General features: G+C 40.5%; 1 protein-coding gene across 2 annotated transcripts in view; it reads left to right on the top strand.

The window, feature by feature from the left end:
* The window catches only part of dscama (Down syndrome cell adhesion molecule a), a 129,693-nt gene that overhangs the window by 91,795 nt on the left and 22,294 nt on the right, over nt 1–15,604 (top strand). For both annotated transcript variants that reach the window (XM_012865221.3, XM_012865219.3), the window contains exons 12-16: nt 11,893–12,089; nt 13,732–13,828; nt 13,969–14,097; nt 14,323–14,490; nt 14,973–15,043. In XM_012865221.3, coding sequence (XP_012720675.1) covers nt 11,893–12,089; nt 13,732–13,828; nt 13,969–14,097; nt 14,323–14,490; nt 14,973–15,043 — 662 coding nt within the window. The remainder of the gene's footprint in view (nt 1–11,892; nt 12,090–13,731; nt 13,829–13,968; nt 14,098–14,322; nt 14,491–14,972; nt 15,044–15,604) is intronic.

Raw genomic sequence — 15,604 nt, 5'->3', positions numbered from 1 at the left:
TCCATTTGTGGATCATGGCTCCCACTGTGGTTTGTTGGAGTCCCAAACCCTTAGACACCATAAATGGCAATGATGCCCTTTACAGGCTGATAGGTGTCAGTGAATTTGTTAGCTGTTGCCAAATTCCTCTAAATGAGCCACAATGTCTTGATTTTTAACACCATGTTGTCTACTTCATGTTGTCAGACAGGTTCTATTTAAGGGCTTTATTGGTTCTACACATCTATCTGTAATCAAACAAAAATAGAATAAAATATGTGAGATGACTATATTTCTATATAGAGTCAGCTTTGAATGGGTTTTATTTTCTGTTAATAAATATCATCATTATTTAAAAACTGTAGTGTTTATCTACTCAGATTGTCTTTGTTCACTATGGAAAAGGAAAAAACAAAATACATTCATATGGGGCTAATATTTCCTTGTGGTACTGTCTGGAATCTCTGCAATCCAAGTGTGAAAAATAGATTTCCAGAAGTTGGAAATAATTTTGTTAAAAGAATTCTCAAAAACACTGAGGAATAAATCATCTCATATTGCTGATAGTTGGTTGCTTCTGCAACCTTTTCCAATGATTAAGTTCTGAATAAAATCTCAATTGCAGAACAGAATTTTCTTTCAGGTCAGTGGCGCGACCAGGGGTGACCATGCCCCCCCCCCCCCCCCCCCCCACCCCCTATGCCATGTCCTGGCCACCACACTGGCCACTCCACTGGCAATGTGGGGTGGCACAGTGTAAATTGTAGTTTAGCATTTCATCCCATGATGCACAGCCAGCAAGGCAGCCGCTCTTCTAGACCTTCTATCATGCTTTTATTTGTATCTGCCAGTATCTACTTTCCCCTAGTAATTGTTTTGTTTTTCAATAAATTAATAAATGTACACCTTATTCCTAATATCATTACACAAAACGTAATTGTTGTTCAACTCAAAATATACTGTTATTGGTCTATGCACATTAGATTATTAGTAACATTAAAAATCAAACAAACCAAAAGATGTTAGTAGGCGTTTACTTAAGTCTTTCTTGTAGTTTCTACAGGGATGTTTACCACAGCAGTAGAATAAAATCCTGAAAGTATGGCTTTTAGTTTCAGTGTGCCACCCCAAAAGTTTAAGTGGCCCCATCTGGCCACCCCTATGAAAGGTTTCTGGAGGCGCCACTGTTTCAGGTCTGGCCTGTTGGTTGATTTAGGTTTTCTTTCTATGGATGACAACATGTACAAATGTATTTGTGTAACCTGAACTTACTAAAACAGTGAACGTAACAAGCTTCAACTGTAAAACGAGGCGGATTCTTTGGATCCAGTAGAGGACAGAACCTTTAGGCATCAACAAACGTTCTGTTTGCTGAAGTGTTTACAGAGCACAGTGTATGTGGTGGTGAACAGAAATATTGAAAATACATTTTCAGAGTTTAACCATTCAAGGGAAATCATCCTGAATGATTGCTTTTTTGATTTCTATGCAGAGGTATGAAAAGTTCAGGTGTTTGAGAAGTTATGCAATATTTATTACAGAAGAATTATACAGTGAGTTATTTTTTCTTTGTTATGCGTGTGATCGTGCTCCCATATTTGTGCCTAAGAATGACGATTCAGGAACATTTACCTTTGCAGACACAAGAATGGGGCTCTAAAGAAAAGAGGTTGAGAACCACTGCTTTAGACTGTGTTTCCATATTATTAACAACATTTCATACTCGGATTTAGGTTTAAAAGGCCTTCCATTATCAAAGACTTGGAGTTCAGAATATAACCACTCTAAAGGCTCCCACGTTCACTCTCTGCGGACGTTTTTCCCTTCATAGTCGAGTGTACTGTTGCCTACATTTCTTGTGGCAAATTCCTACAATTGCCACACTTTCTGCCAGTGGAACGAAGCGGCGTGATGGATGGTAAAATGTGTGATTAGCTAGCTGAGCACCTAGAGCTGTTTCCTTTCCAGCAGGCTCCCACCTGTCAGTGAGAACAGAGAGGGACTGTGATGCCACACGTCCTTGCAACCGCCTGCTTGGAACAGCTCAGGTTATCAATCTCAGTGTCACATATAAAACAGTTTGATGCAAAGACTTATTGCCTCCGATAAATTTATGGTGTGACACGTACCTGTATCACACAGAGTACGCCTTGAGTACGTCTCGAGTACACATGGCCCTCCGCGGAGTGAACTACATGTGGGGGCCTTTACATTAAAGCACTTCTAGCTTCGACATTACAGTCAGACAATCTTGTAGACAGCTCAGGGGTCCGATCAGGTGGTAACACAGTGTACCGTAATGCTCCGAATATCCATTGAGCGGAGTGAAGTACATGCACATTTTGAAATTTTTTTGTGCGCATTGTACCACATAAAATCGGTCAGTAAGCACAACTTTAATCATATATAAGACGCGTCGGACTATAAGCCATACATTTTTGAGAAGATTTAAGTATTTTAAGTGTGCCTTATAGTCCAAAAAACACAGTACTTTTTTCCATGTAAACGTAGCTAGTAATCCTGTTATGGATTAAAGTTAAAGTCCTTGCCTCCATTTTAAGCCTGTTTGCTGTTTATCTGCTATAATGCCAAATAAAGATTTTCAACTGGCTATTAAATAATTCTCAAGATACCGTAAGTTCTAATAAAATAGAAATAAAAGGTGAGCTTTTATTACCGGTATTGCATGTTCTTATCATCCTGTAGGAGATGCCTGTTGTATTTTCAATCAGAGACTGACATTTTGATTGAATAAGCATGCATTTAAAATCTGCCAGGAGTATGAATATTTTTGGACTTAAATGTATGTATAATTTGCAAGGCACTGTAGGTGAATTTTGTAGAGCCTGGTATGACCTGGTATGGTATGAGTTTGGACTGACAAGACGAGATGCAAAGTGTTCTTTTTATGTTTTTTCTCATGCAGGTAGGCGTTGGTTCAGGCAATCGGCATTATTGATGGAGGCTATAGAGGGGATCCTGAAGGCAGATCCTAACACACCGAGCAGATTCTGAACATGGCAGCAGTTTTACCTTATTGTTGTAGATTAAAGCATAGTTATAGTAGGAATTGCAGGAAGGTTATAGCAGGACAACAGCAGACTGTGTGAAACCCCCAAATTAACAGATCACCAAGTGAGGGGCTGCTGCATCATTCTTTTATGTCTATTTCATTTTTAGGAGAGGATCTCAAAGAACCTTGGAGCTGCTTGCACTGCTTGGACTTTTTTATTCTATCAACCACATTAAAGATAACGTGTCAAAACAGCTCTGAGACTCGGGTTTCATATCACAGAGTATTGATCTTTGTCGTGTTTTCTGCTTTTCAGCCTATGGGTGTCTGTTTGCACTCCCTCGGGCTCGTTCTCTGCTCCTGAGCCATCTTGCTGTTGTGGCACTTTTGCCTTCCTGATTTGTGTCTCCTCTCTGTAGTAGGGAGCCCCCTGGGCACATGGAGAGCCACACCTTGCTCAATGTTCCCTGTGGGGGATGTGTATGTGCGTGTGTGCATTCAGACAGTGAGCTCATTAACCTTTAAAGCTACTCCCTATGTTTATAGGTGTAATGTAGACCATCTGAGGCTATGATGGCTTGTACGGTCTGTGCTGTTTATTCAGGCCAGCTTACACCACTCAAGCGGTTGTGGCTGCTTAAGAGGCTTAGTAGCCAATTAGGGGGGAACGCAGGCTGACGTATGCTGAAGCGCTCATGCGATGGTCAGTATGCTGTGCTCCATGTGTTATCGGCTGTCCAAATGTGGCTTGATGTGTGAGTAAACACACTGGAGAAAAATCAATAGAGCGAATCGGAGATGTACGGAACAGATGCAAGCATGGCAGCGTCGCTCTCAGGTGAGCAAACAAGTACACACAAAGGCGCCCATTTCACACAGGACTGCGCCATTTAACATAAAGAGCCAGATCCAGTGCAGCATGCGGCAGCCATTACAAAAGAATAATGGCCCAGACGACTAAGCTTGCACTTCCCATAGATCCGTCTCTGCCACGCTATTGTGCTGGACTCCCCAGGAAATGAATTGCGTCTATCCTGATGTCATAACGTGGCACTTTCATTGTTATGGGTGTGTGTGCACAGGCTAATGTCTCGTCATAATACACCATGCATCATGTGCCGGCTGCACTAACAGCCAACAGAAACGTCCTGCCCTCACTGCACCAGAATTAAACGCTGTGAGTGTGCGAATGGCCTCCCATGTTTATGTTTGTTTAGGCTCTGTCAGCTTCCTTTTTGTGTTCCAGTGATCCATTTTGGTGCAGTCCCCACGCTGGCTGCAGGTGGAGGCTTGAACTAATGATTATAACACAATTTCCAGTCAAGCATCCCTACTGTGGATCCAAAACTGATGTAATTCAGTCAATTCATTACCAATGCACAGTGGATGCTATCAGAGTCAGTCAGCAGCCACTCAATGTTTATCAGGGCCAATTAAGAGCAATCAAGCCTGCTAGACATCATAATGTCTGAAGACGGTGATGAGGGCAGAGCATATGATGAGGCTTCAGTGGAGAGCAATGCTAAAAGGTCTCATAGTCGCTGAGCAATGTTTAAAGCACACTTTCCTTCAGAAAACTCCAGTAGATTGCAAAACTATTCATACCCTCTGAAACATGTAGTATTCATTTTTTAAACCTTCTGAGTCAATACTTTGTAGAATCACCTTTTACTCCAGGTACAGCTGCAGGTCTTTTGTAGTATGTCCATATCCACTTTGCTCAACTAGAGACTAGAATATTTGCCCATTCTTCTTTGCAAAATACCTCAACCTCAGTCAGATAAGATGGTGGGCATCAGTGTGCCAAGTCTTATCAGAAACTCTGATCTGGATTAAGTCTGGACTTTAACTAGGTCTTTCAAACACATCAATTTGACGTTAAAGAACTTGTTTTAGCTCTGGCTATATGTTTGGGATCATTGTCCTGCTGGAAGATGAACCTTTTCAATCTTTAGTATTTTGCAGCGTCTAACAGTTTTTCCCCGATGATTTCCCTGCATTTAGCTTAATCTTTTCACCATCATCCCTGTTCATCTGGATAAAAAGTTCCCCTACAGCATGATGCTGAATGTATCTCTGTGGGTATTTTGTTTTCAGGGTAATGTGCAATGTTAGTTTTCCACAAGTGTGAATTGTGGTCACATTGGACCAGAGCACTTTCTTTCAAAGGTTTGCTGTTTCCCCAGTGTATCTACTGTGTTCCTTGGTCTTCAAGATGCTGTCTGTTCACAAATGTTGTTAAACTTTTCAGACCTTTATAGCAGAGCTGAGAAACATACAATTACACAAAATTTTCTAATAAGGTGTCTTCTGTGGGCAATTGTTTGTACTAAATTATATTGAAGGGGATCAGACACGAGGCCCAACAAAGACACAGACGGTTACACACAATTATTAACAGTGAAAAAGAAGAACAAACTAGTCTAATCTATAGTTAGTTCTAAAGAATTCACAAGAATAGAAGATAAAACAGTAAATTCCAGAGTAAACATTGCACAATTATTGGTATGGCATAGTCAGGTAGAGATGAGCTGAAATATTCAAGTTTAACAGTGGAAAACCTACAGCATATTTGCAGAAAACATAATAATATAATATGCAATATGGAAGATAGTACATTTCATTTGCTTTTAATTTCTATGCATTATTTTCTTCCCACTTTACCATTATGTGCTGTCTTATGTGGGTCTGCCACAAGTCAGTAAAAGTCACAAAGTTTGCGTTTGTAACATGACAAAATATGAAAAGCTTCAACAAGAGTAAATACGTATTCGAAGTGAAGTCTCCTTTACTTGTGACCTTTATTATTAACCTATTTGTATGCAGTCCTCCTCCGTGTAGCGCTACGCCCAGCCTACAGGCGCACTGTTGCCATCATGCTCCATGTCCGAGCCAATTGTGCAGCTAAGGAAATTATTTCAGTACATTGCAGGCAGCCAGTGAACCAGCCATCGATGTGCGATTTCTGTCTTTACCCTTCCCCAGCCCCCATCCAGGTCGTCCCCGCTTCAGCACCCACTCACAGTCTGCCCCCCGGGGTCAAAAGCTACATGTACACGTTCCCTTGTCTAGCACTCTCCATGGTGCTAGTGTGCCCCGTGGCTTAACGTATATACTCCCAGAATAGAGGAAACAGCCCAGTGCATGTGTATGGAGGAGAAGATGGTTCACCAGAGGGTGTGTTTTAATGAAACAGCATGTTTATTTGAAAACTAAAATACATAATTCAGAAAGACTCTTAAGAGAAAACAAACAAGTAAAACATGGCTGATGGTCACTGGAGTGCATAAATGTCCAGACAGTCCTGCAGTCTGTGGAGTAATCGATTATAGTTTAAACAAGGCATGTTTTTGTTACCTCCTTCAAGGTTTTATGTTTTTTTTAATACTGTTTAAAATCTGCTGTACCAGCATGCTGAGATGTCAGAAAAGGTAGCAGATTAATTAGGGGTTTCTTAAGCTGTATGGGGTATTCATTTGTGCAGTGTTTCCCCTTTTGTTGTGCACTGCCAGTTAACTGGCTGAAAGAAGGTGACCCCGTTTTAGTCTCACTTTAAAAAGAACACAGTTTTGCTGATCGAAAACATTTCTGGTTTAAAAAAAAGAAACTGGACACTCATAGTGTGGAAACAAACCACACTCTCACTCAATTAAGGTAGCACGGTTTTAAAACCGCTAAAAGTATAATTTCAGATTGCAGGCTGGCTACCGGAGCAGATAGTCTGACTAAATAACTTGCTAATATCATGATGTTACATTTAAATTTAGTAAGGATTTTTTTTCTAATGGATCAGAATAAAAAACAAATGCTAAAAATGTGGTGAGTCTCAGTATGGTGGACCATGCCAAAGAGACTGTAAACATGTAATAACACGCAACATACTCAACAGGAATATATGCATGTAAAGAAACATACAATGATATTGATTGACATTTGCAGCATCTTGAATCAAATATTGTGGACAAACCAAAGTAAAAAGTAATAAAAAAAGGTCTTGCATGTGTCTTTAAGCACAGGTTTGTGTATTAATTCAGAAGGAAATTTACAGTCTGCTTTTTTTTAAAAGAAGTGGGTTACTGAATGCACAAAATTAATCCACTGTGATGAGCTCAGAGGTTTACAGCCTGGGTAAGACAGACCAAGGAAAGTCTAAAAAGAAATTGTAAAAAGAAAAGCCCATTGGAGAAATCAGTTCGTTTGTACAACCTGCTCAGTTCTAAAACCAGATCCCTGTACATATATATGACAAAAACATAGAGGTAAATTATATTACCAACAGAAAAATTATTAAAGAGTGAACTTTTGTTTTTGGCTTTCATGAGCAAATGTGCGTAAGCATGAATGCATATAGACAATTAGATTATGTTATAACTTTTTTGTTTAAAATTACAATTCCATGATACTGTTTTACCAGGAGAATATCACATCAGCTTCAGCATACGCCAAAATATCATAACTCTCCACTGTGTCTCCAAACTTGCTCAGGAGGAGAGATGTTTGCAGAGTCAGTGATTTGATGTAGTAAGCATGGTCTGCTTAGAAAAAATACGTTTTACCAATTGGCATTTTAAACTGATCATCACTGCAATTTATTCAACCAGGACCAAAGTGGAAATCATGCAGTTTAATTTGAATCAATGATGCAACTGATTTGGTTTTATGTTTCTGGATATAAATTGTATCGGTCGGCCTTTTAAAGTGTCTTAACGTGACATTTGATGTGTACTGGCAGTATATAAAGAAAATAAAATGAGTCGGGAAAGGAATAGGGACAAAATGCAATCATCAGTTGAGCAAAGGGAAATCAACAAATTTCCAGAATAACTAAGTGTAGGGGGATGATTTGTCCTTTTGTCACCAGAAACAATTAATCCAACTCAAACGAAGCTTGAAATAAGCATTATCTCTTTCCATCACCTGTTCCTTATTACCTCCTGATCACAGCTGAAAGGCATGTCACTGAATGAGCCATCCACCTGTAATCATGCTGTATCATTATCATCCTCTTGACTGTCCCATCTGGCTAATTTTGTTTGCCACATCAGTAACACCAGCATTTAGACACACTAGAAACATTTTCTTTTTGTGTTGTCTTTTACTTCTGCACTGCGACATTGCGGGACGTGGTTGTGTAATCATCATACTCCAGTGGAAATCAATGGCAGGTCCATTTTCTATTCCTGGCTACTAGAAATTGGCCTTTTTTCCAGGAGTGGAGTCTAGAGAGAGAGAGAGAGAGAGAGAGAGAGAGAGAGAGAGAGAGAGAGAGAGAGCGTGAAGGAGAAGGGGAGAGGGAGCCTGGGCGAGCTAGGGAGAAAAGAGAGAAGACTGTCCGATGCTGGTTGGCATGGTAACCTGGCCAGGTGAAAGGGAGCCTGGGAAGGGGTGGGGTTGGAGGCTAGTAGTGTGTGTGTGTGTGTGTGTGGGGGGGGGGGGGGGGGGGGGGGGAGTCTCGGGGGAGTAGCCTATCAGCAGCCAGCCTATCCCCCACAATCCCTTGCAGGCTGAAGCGTATCATCACTGCCCTCTGGGTTGCTGTGGAGGAACAGGGCTCTCCTCACCTCCACATAAAAGACACTTTGTACTGCGCAGCAAACATACACTGCATGCTCTGCTGTTTCTTCTTCACTTTATAAACAGCTAAACTGCTGAGGTTTCGCTCTGCAGCACAGCACTGCTAGTTGGGCCATAAAGGACATTCGGTGTTTTCCAGATGTGTGCAGGAAACACACATCTGAGACATTCCTACCTTTTCTGCGAAAAAAGCCCAACACCAGCTGATATTTCATAAAGATTTACAACTGTCCCAATTCATTTAATATTTACTGCAGAATCAAACTCATTATAGAGACTTTTGGTGCAGGGGGCTCCCATCTGCCTGGATCGTGCCTCTTTCTGTGTTTTCTCCACTTTTCTTTTTTTTCACTGCTGTAATTCCAGAGAATATTAAAGAAATGAATCAACACAACAATCACAGGGTCCAAAGAGTGCCTCAGGGCTGTCTCAGCTGGGCCGCTCATGAACACAGAGAACACACACTCTGCTGAATTTACATGCACACACAAATCGCTTCTCAGAGGCCTCTTCATGTCCCACACCCACTCTCATTATTGTGTCTTTGTTTGCTTCCCTGCTTTTCATAGCCATTATTTTCAAGATGCCATATAGTCGGTTGAAACTGTGGCCTGCTCAAATGCCCGTGTCACATTGTAATGGAGACTGACTTGGCTGTAAAGAGTTTTGTGCAGCTACATGTAACATGTTTATAAAATAAAACGAATGTCTAGATTTTAATCTAACAAGACCATATTAATACAATATATATTTACTTGTAAAAAGGATCCAGTAGTACGTTGACTCTGTATTTCTATTTTGAAAAATCTCACGTGCATAAGCAGTTTTACAATAGTTTACTTTTACAAGGTTATGTAGTATTCTGCTCTGGAACAGTCCCTATGTATCACAATGGCAAGCAACGAAAACAATAGCACTGTTAGATATTGTTAGCAATGCTAGTAATAACCTTAGAAATGTTGCTACTGCATATTAATAAAGGTAGGTTTATAAAGTCTTTTCCAAATACTTTGAAATCTGTAATTTTGGCTCATCACCGCATAATTTATAAATCACAGTAGTACGCTGTGCTTAAAATGTTAGCTTGTTCCTTTATTTCCTTCAGTTTAGGTTTGTTCTGCGTAAATACCTGCGATTTTGAAGCAGTAATGATAAAAAAGCAGTACAGACTACATTTGACTGAAAACTTGTTAAGGGCACCACTTCTTGTGCCTCCTTTCGCCCTCCAGGCCTTACCACCCAGGAAGTAAAACCATATGAAAGCCCACATCCAAAACCACCTCTGCATTTACTCACTTATTTGCTCAGTTATTTGTATATTTATTCAAAATTCTGTGCACAGTAAATTATGGCCAAAAAATTAACCCCTCGTTCTAAGTTGAGGAACAGCATGTGTTATGCAGCCTGCCTGTTGTCTGTTTTTTGGGCTAGCTGGTTGTTTCCACCTTCTGCTCTACTTCATCCCTTGTCTGAACATTACAGCATTACTGTTCTGGTTTGCTGACGTTACATTTTCTGACACACCTGTTTTCAAACTCCAAACAATTTTTTTTTCACTCACTACTATTCATTCATTAAACGTTTATCTGCACCTCTTTGTCCTTGTGGGGTCAGGGGTGGGGAAGTAGGTCATTAGCAAAAAGGTGGGGTACACCTGAACGGTTTCAATGATTTTAGTGTTTAGTTTCCAGCACACTAAATAATACATAAGTAAACAATTCTAGTCGAAATTTTGAACAGCCCGACAAAATGGCAAGCGGACCGTACAGGCGAAGAGGACAATTCTCACCGGGGTCTACTGTGACTATGTTGTGTTTGATTTGCTTTTGAGGTCAGAATAGAATTGCACATTTCAGGAAAGAAATAAAGGACTTCTACAAGGGCCGATCCTATTGTTGCTCCTGTTGGAGCAATAACTACATCATATCCAATATTGCTTTAGTATAACTATGGTCTCAAGAAGGTCTAATCATTCATACGTAAAATATGAAGTGTTTTATGACCAACCAATACAAAGATGAACTCCCAAATGATCATGTTTAGATGTGTAAAACTATTTTTTTTATGCAGAAAACAAAATACTAAAAGCGCAACTCCAAATTCTTTAAAACTGAAAACCAGCCAAGACCATTCCAGTGTTGGTGCTGTTGTAGACTTGGTGGAGGGTGGGACACCTCTGATTGGCTGAAGTTATTAGAGCCTTAGACAGTGGCACATCAATCCACAGGTTATTATTGTGAGGCTGGGGGGTTGTAAGGACTTCCTAAATCAGAATTCTAACTCGATGGGGCATTCAGGGCTTTTTTTTTCTGACATGGAATTTGAAGTTCTAAAAACAAATGGAACAATCCATTAGTTTGCTTGCATTTGTCCTGCTACTTTTAATAAAGCAATGATTTCTGAGCTTTTATTTTGATTTTTTTCTACAACATGATAACTTCCTGCTGCATAAAACATCGGCACTGTACTTTTTTCCCCTCTTTTAATCCCCAAAGTGTTGCAAAGTGTGAGGCTTGCCCTCCACACATCGTCCATAAGCCTAATGGGTGGAGATGTACAGTATGTGTCTTCATACCGATGTCCTCATATTTTGTCACCTAGCATTGTACACCGCTCTACCAGAGGTGTCAACAAATATGCCACCTCTGAGCCACTTTCAAGGCAGAATCAAAAGAGCTGTGCTCTAAAATAAAAATGTTTACATGAAGCCCAGGCAGCCGTGTCTTTCCCAAATGTGTCTCACAAAAAATTCATACTTGTCATGCAAAATAAATCAGCGTTCTCTTCCATAGCTGAGCCCCAAATGGTGGGAGAGTGAATAAGAGATGAGGCTTAAATGTTTGCAACCTCTTGCCTGACACTTTCCATCACATCATCCGAGTCACGCTGTGTGTGTTCACGTGCACGCAAGACTGAATATGTGGGTGAGCGTACATGTTTGTGTGAGTGTGCGTGTAAGTGTGTGTGAGAGCATCTGGGAGTACTGGCTTGTTATACACTCTGCTGTGGGTGTAATGAGCCATGCATGTCGTTATTGTGCGTTAAGTGTGGTGTCTTCGGAGAGTTGTTACAGCATCCCCGTACCATTAAGGAGCCTCAGATACAAGATACACAGCAGGGCTGCATGCTTCCTTAAAGTCAGCATTAAAGCAAGGCCTCATGTGTGCTTACAGGTCATTAACCATGCACAGGACTTTTAGAAAGTGAGCCGGTTCTGACTGTTTGTAAGCTAGAAAAGTTCTTTCTGTGCAATAGCAGCATATGTCTAGGCTTGAAAAAATCACCTGCAAAGGAATTCTGACAGACAAACACGTTTGTCTTCTCAGTTCCTGCCATGATCACATCCTACCCAAACACCACACTGGCTACACAAGGAGAGGAGAAGAAGATGAGCTGCACTGCCCACGGAGAAAAACCCATCATGGTGCGCTGGGAGAAAGAGGAACGGATCATCAACCCCGAGACCAGCCGCTACGTCGTTTCGGTGAAGGAGGTGGGCGATGAAGTCATCTCTACCCTGCAGGTAAGTGGCATATTTCAGGTATGTCTGGTATATATATATATATATATATATATATATATATATATATATATATATATATATATATATATATATATATATATATATATAGTGTGTGTGTGTGTGTGTGTGTGTGTGTGTGTGTGTGTGTGTGTGTGTGTGTGTGTGTGTGTGAAGTGAAGTGAGGGATCTAAATTAATTTTATCATTCTTATCATTAGAAGTCGGTTGTGTGAATGACATGAAAAAGCTTAAGCTGGTTTTAAAATAATCTGCATTTATGTACACCGGAGAAGATTACTATTGGAAAATTATCTAAATTTCTCACTTTCAGCTTATATTTTTGGTAACATTTTAGGGTAGTGTTATGGTTAAAGAGTGGAAGTGTAGCCATACATTTGGTTCACAACATCAAACTTAACATTGTGGTTTATGAGAAGGGGTCGGTTTAAACAACATTTTTAGAAAAGTTTAAATTGGTCTGTTTTTCTTTTAATAGTTAGAGTCAAGGATCTATAGATCAAAAATGTTTTAAATAATCTTTCATCAACACAGGATTAGGTCCAGGTTCAACAAGTCCAAATGCCACAATTTTTACGCTTATCCAAATCTTAGATGATCCTAAGTCCAGACTCTGTGAGCTTTCCTTTAATGCAGATAGGATTGTGAATGAGAAGACTTTTTACGTCTTCTCTGTCACTCTGTCAGCATTTCTTTTCTTCTATGTACCCTAAATTTGAGTTACAAGTAGAGGATGCTTAAATACCTCTTTTTACTTTCAAGAGAAAAGTCTCAAACATAGATACAGGTTGCCAAGCTTAAAGGACTAACAATGGAGCCTTAATATACAGCTATGTCTAAATATATCAGGAGATGACAAAAATAACCTTTTACTCAGTCTTGGGTAACAAAAAGAGCTAAATTAAACTGCAAAAACACTTAAAAGCTGACATCGTCGCCATGTGTTCTTGTACTGCTATGGTTCAGTGGGAAGAGTTGTTGTCTGCCATTTGTAAGGTTGTAGGTTCAACTCCTCCTTCTTGAACCACATGTCAGGGTGCACCTGAGTAACTCCTAACCTGCTGGTGTGTGAGTACAGCTGGGTGAATGGGGCACCCCAGATTGAGCTGTCAGTATGAATGTAAAAGTGCTATTTAAGTTCAGTCCATTGTTTATCGTTGTGTTTTTTTCAGTCCTCCTTGATTCACATAGAAAGAATTTATAAAATACAATACACAAATTTCACACAGTGTTAAACATATCTAATAATGGTTATAAAAGGGCTGCGTCCCACATAGATAAATCAGAGTATTCCACATTTAGCTAATACCAAACCATTTAAAACAGAAGCTGCTGAGGAGGCAGGAATATAAACCGGGTTTTATTAGCAAATATACAAACCGAATTATTAAACTGATAACCATTAAGCTTTTATGGTTATTTGATTCAGCTATGATTACAATTGTGATTTTTGTTTTACTCAATATTATTATTTAATGTTAAATATGTTCAGTTTCTCAAATGGAAAAAAAAGCTTAAACAGCCTGGTTTTCCATGACAAAACCGAGCTTCTACCATCCATGTTGCTTTTACAGTATTTACTTCAGTTCATTTCCGTCATTTCCGTCTCCTTCTACATCCACCAGATCATGCCCACAGTGAGAGAGGACTCAGGCTTCTTCTCCTGCCATGCCATCAACTCCTTCGGTGAAGACAGAGGAATCATTCAGCTCACAGTGCAAGGTATGTCTGGCCTACTGAGGTCCTCAGAGAACACCTCAATGCGCATCCTACCTGTTTGTTTTTGTTTTTTTCTCTAATGGATGTCACTGTTATCAGTGGTGTTTGGAGAACCCGTGTCGTGACAACATTGTGCTTTTCAGAGCCACCAGATCCACCTGAGGTGGAGATCAGAGAAGTGAAGGACAGAACCATTGCTCTGCGGTGGACCATGGGTTTTGATGGCAACAGTCCCATCACAGGCTTTGACATTGAGAGCAAAAACAAATCAGGTACAGCAAGAACTAGATATATGCACACTGCCAGTGCTACTGTCAAAGTCCTGTTTCTTTTATTCCACCTGATAAATTTAAATCTGATATGTAATAAAAATAAAAGGGTCTGAATCCTTCCTGCTTTCACTAAGCGTCAGCACAGGGATTTAACTCGACTTGTCCTGATGCGTTTACTTTCCTCTTCCTCCTTTTGTCCAATAAAACCTCTGTTTCCCCACTCAGCTTCCTGGGACACCGCTCAGAAGACCAAAGATGTCTCGCCTCAGCTCAACCAGGCCACCATCATCGACCTTCACCCCTCCTCCACGTACAACATCCGCATGTTTGCCAAGAACCTTATCGGCAAGAGTGAGGCCAGCAATGAGCTCACCATCACCACAGACGAAGCAGGTGAGGCGGAAAAGATGGTGTTTATAAATAATTCATAGACATAGTCTTCTTTTTTTAAAGTGCAATTATTATTCATCTGATTTATTTGTGCGACTTATGAAAGCCAGGATTTAGATTTGACAGGGTGTTGCGAACCAGATCTGATAGAGTGGCAGGGAGGTCTTTTCCAACCTGGAGACGTCAGCCCGTTGGCTCTGTTGCATTACAGAGCACATGCTGACCCTGTGCTAAAAGCAGAAATTTTCAATTAGTGGCCTCAGTAGTAAATTTCACACCACAGTCAATAGACTGAGGCTGGAGCTCCTTTTTGCCAATGATCCCTGTATTCCTTCATCTCACCCCTCTGAGGCCCCCGCAGGGCACTTCTCCTCACCCTCAGGATGTACCGACAAATCCTAGCATCCCATCTGTTCACATACTGGGTCTTTGAAACGCGTCCGTGTCCTGTCCTTATCTAAAATCTGTTGATGGTCTGATCTCAGCCCCCGATGGACCTCCTCAAGACGTGCAGCTGGAAGCCCTCTCCTCTCAGAGCATCCGGGTCACGTGGAGGGTAAGTTCTGTTCATGAGTCTACTATAAGTTAGAGTTGTGCAGTCCAAACGCACCAAACCGTGGATGTCCATGACTTTTAAAGTGGTGCTTCGAAAGACCTGTGTGCATGACGAAAGCATTCGAGGACATCTTAAGCCTTATCATGCACATGGATTTTCGCCAAGATTTGGCTCTTGGATCTTTGTCTTACAGATGTCCCTTTGTAATTAATTAACTACAAACCAAATTTATTTGAAGTGTACTTTGACACATGACACATTAATTTCAATGCCCCTGTACACTTAAAAAAGCTTGAAGTGATAAAAACCATCAATAACTACCAAAGTCTTCATTGACAAGGTTTCAGTGTCAAAATTATTACCTGGTAAATAAAATCCAAACTGAAATCAAACTACAGGAGTGATCTCAAATTAAGCACTTTGTCCTTTACCATCACCCCTTGTGAGGACAAAGCTTAATGTTTCTTGTTGTCCATGAATAGTGCTCACCATGGCTGACAGGATTCATCATGAGGAATATTTAAAAGGCTGGCTGTTGTTGTGGTTAACCCACTCTGACTC

This window comes from Fundulus heteroclitus, chromosome 11 (assembly GCF_011125445.2).
Source record: "Fundulus heteroclitus isolate FHET01 chromosome 11, MU-UCD_Fhet_4.1, whole genome shotgun sequence".
NCBI classification, from domain to species: domain Eukaryota; kingdom Metazoa; phylum Chordata; class Actinopteri; order Cyprinodontiformes; family Fundulidae; genus Fundulus; species Fundulus heteroclitus.
Note: the sequence above shows the minus strand (reverse complement) of the source record. Positions and strands in the feature narration are given on the sequence as shown.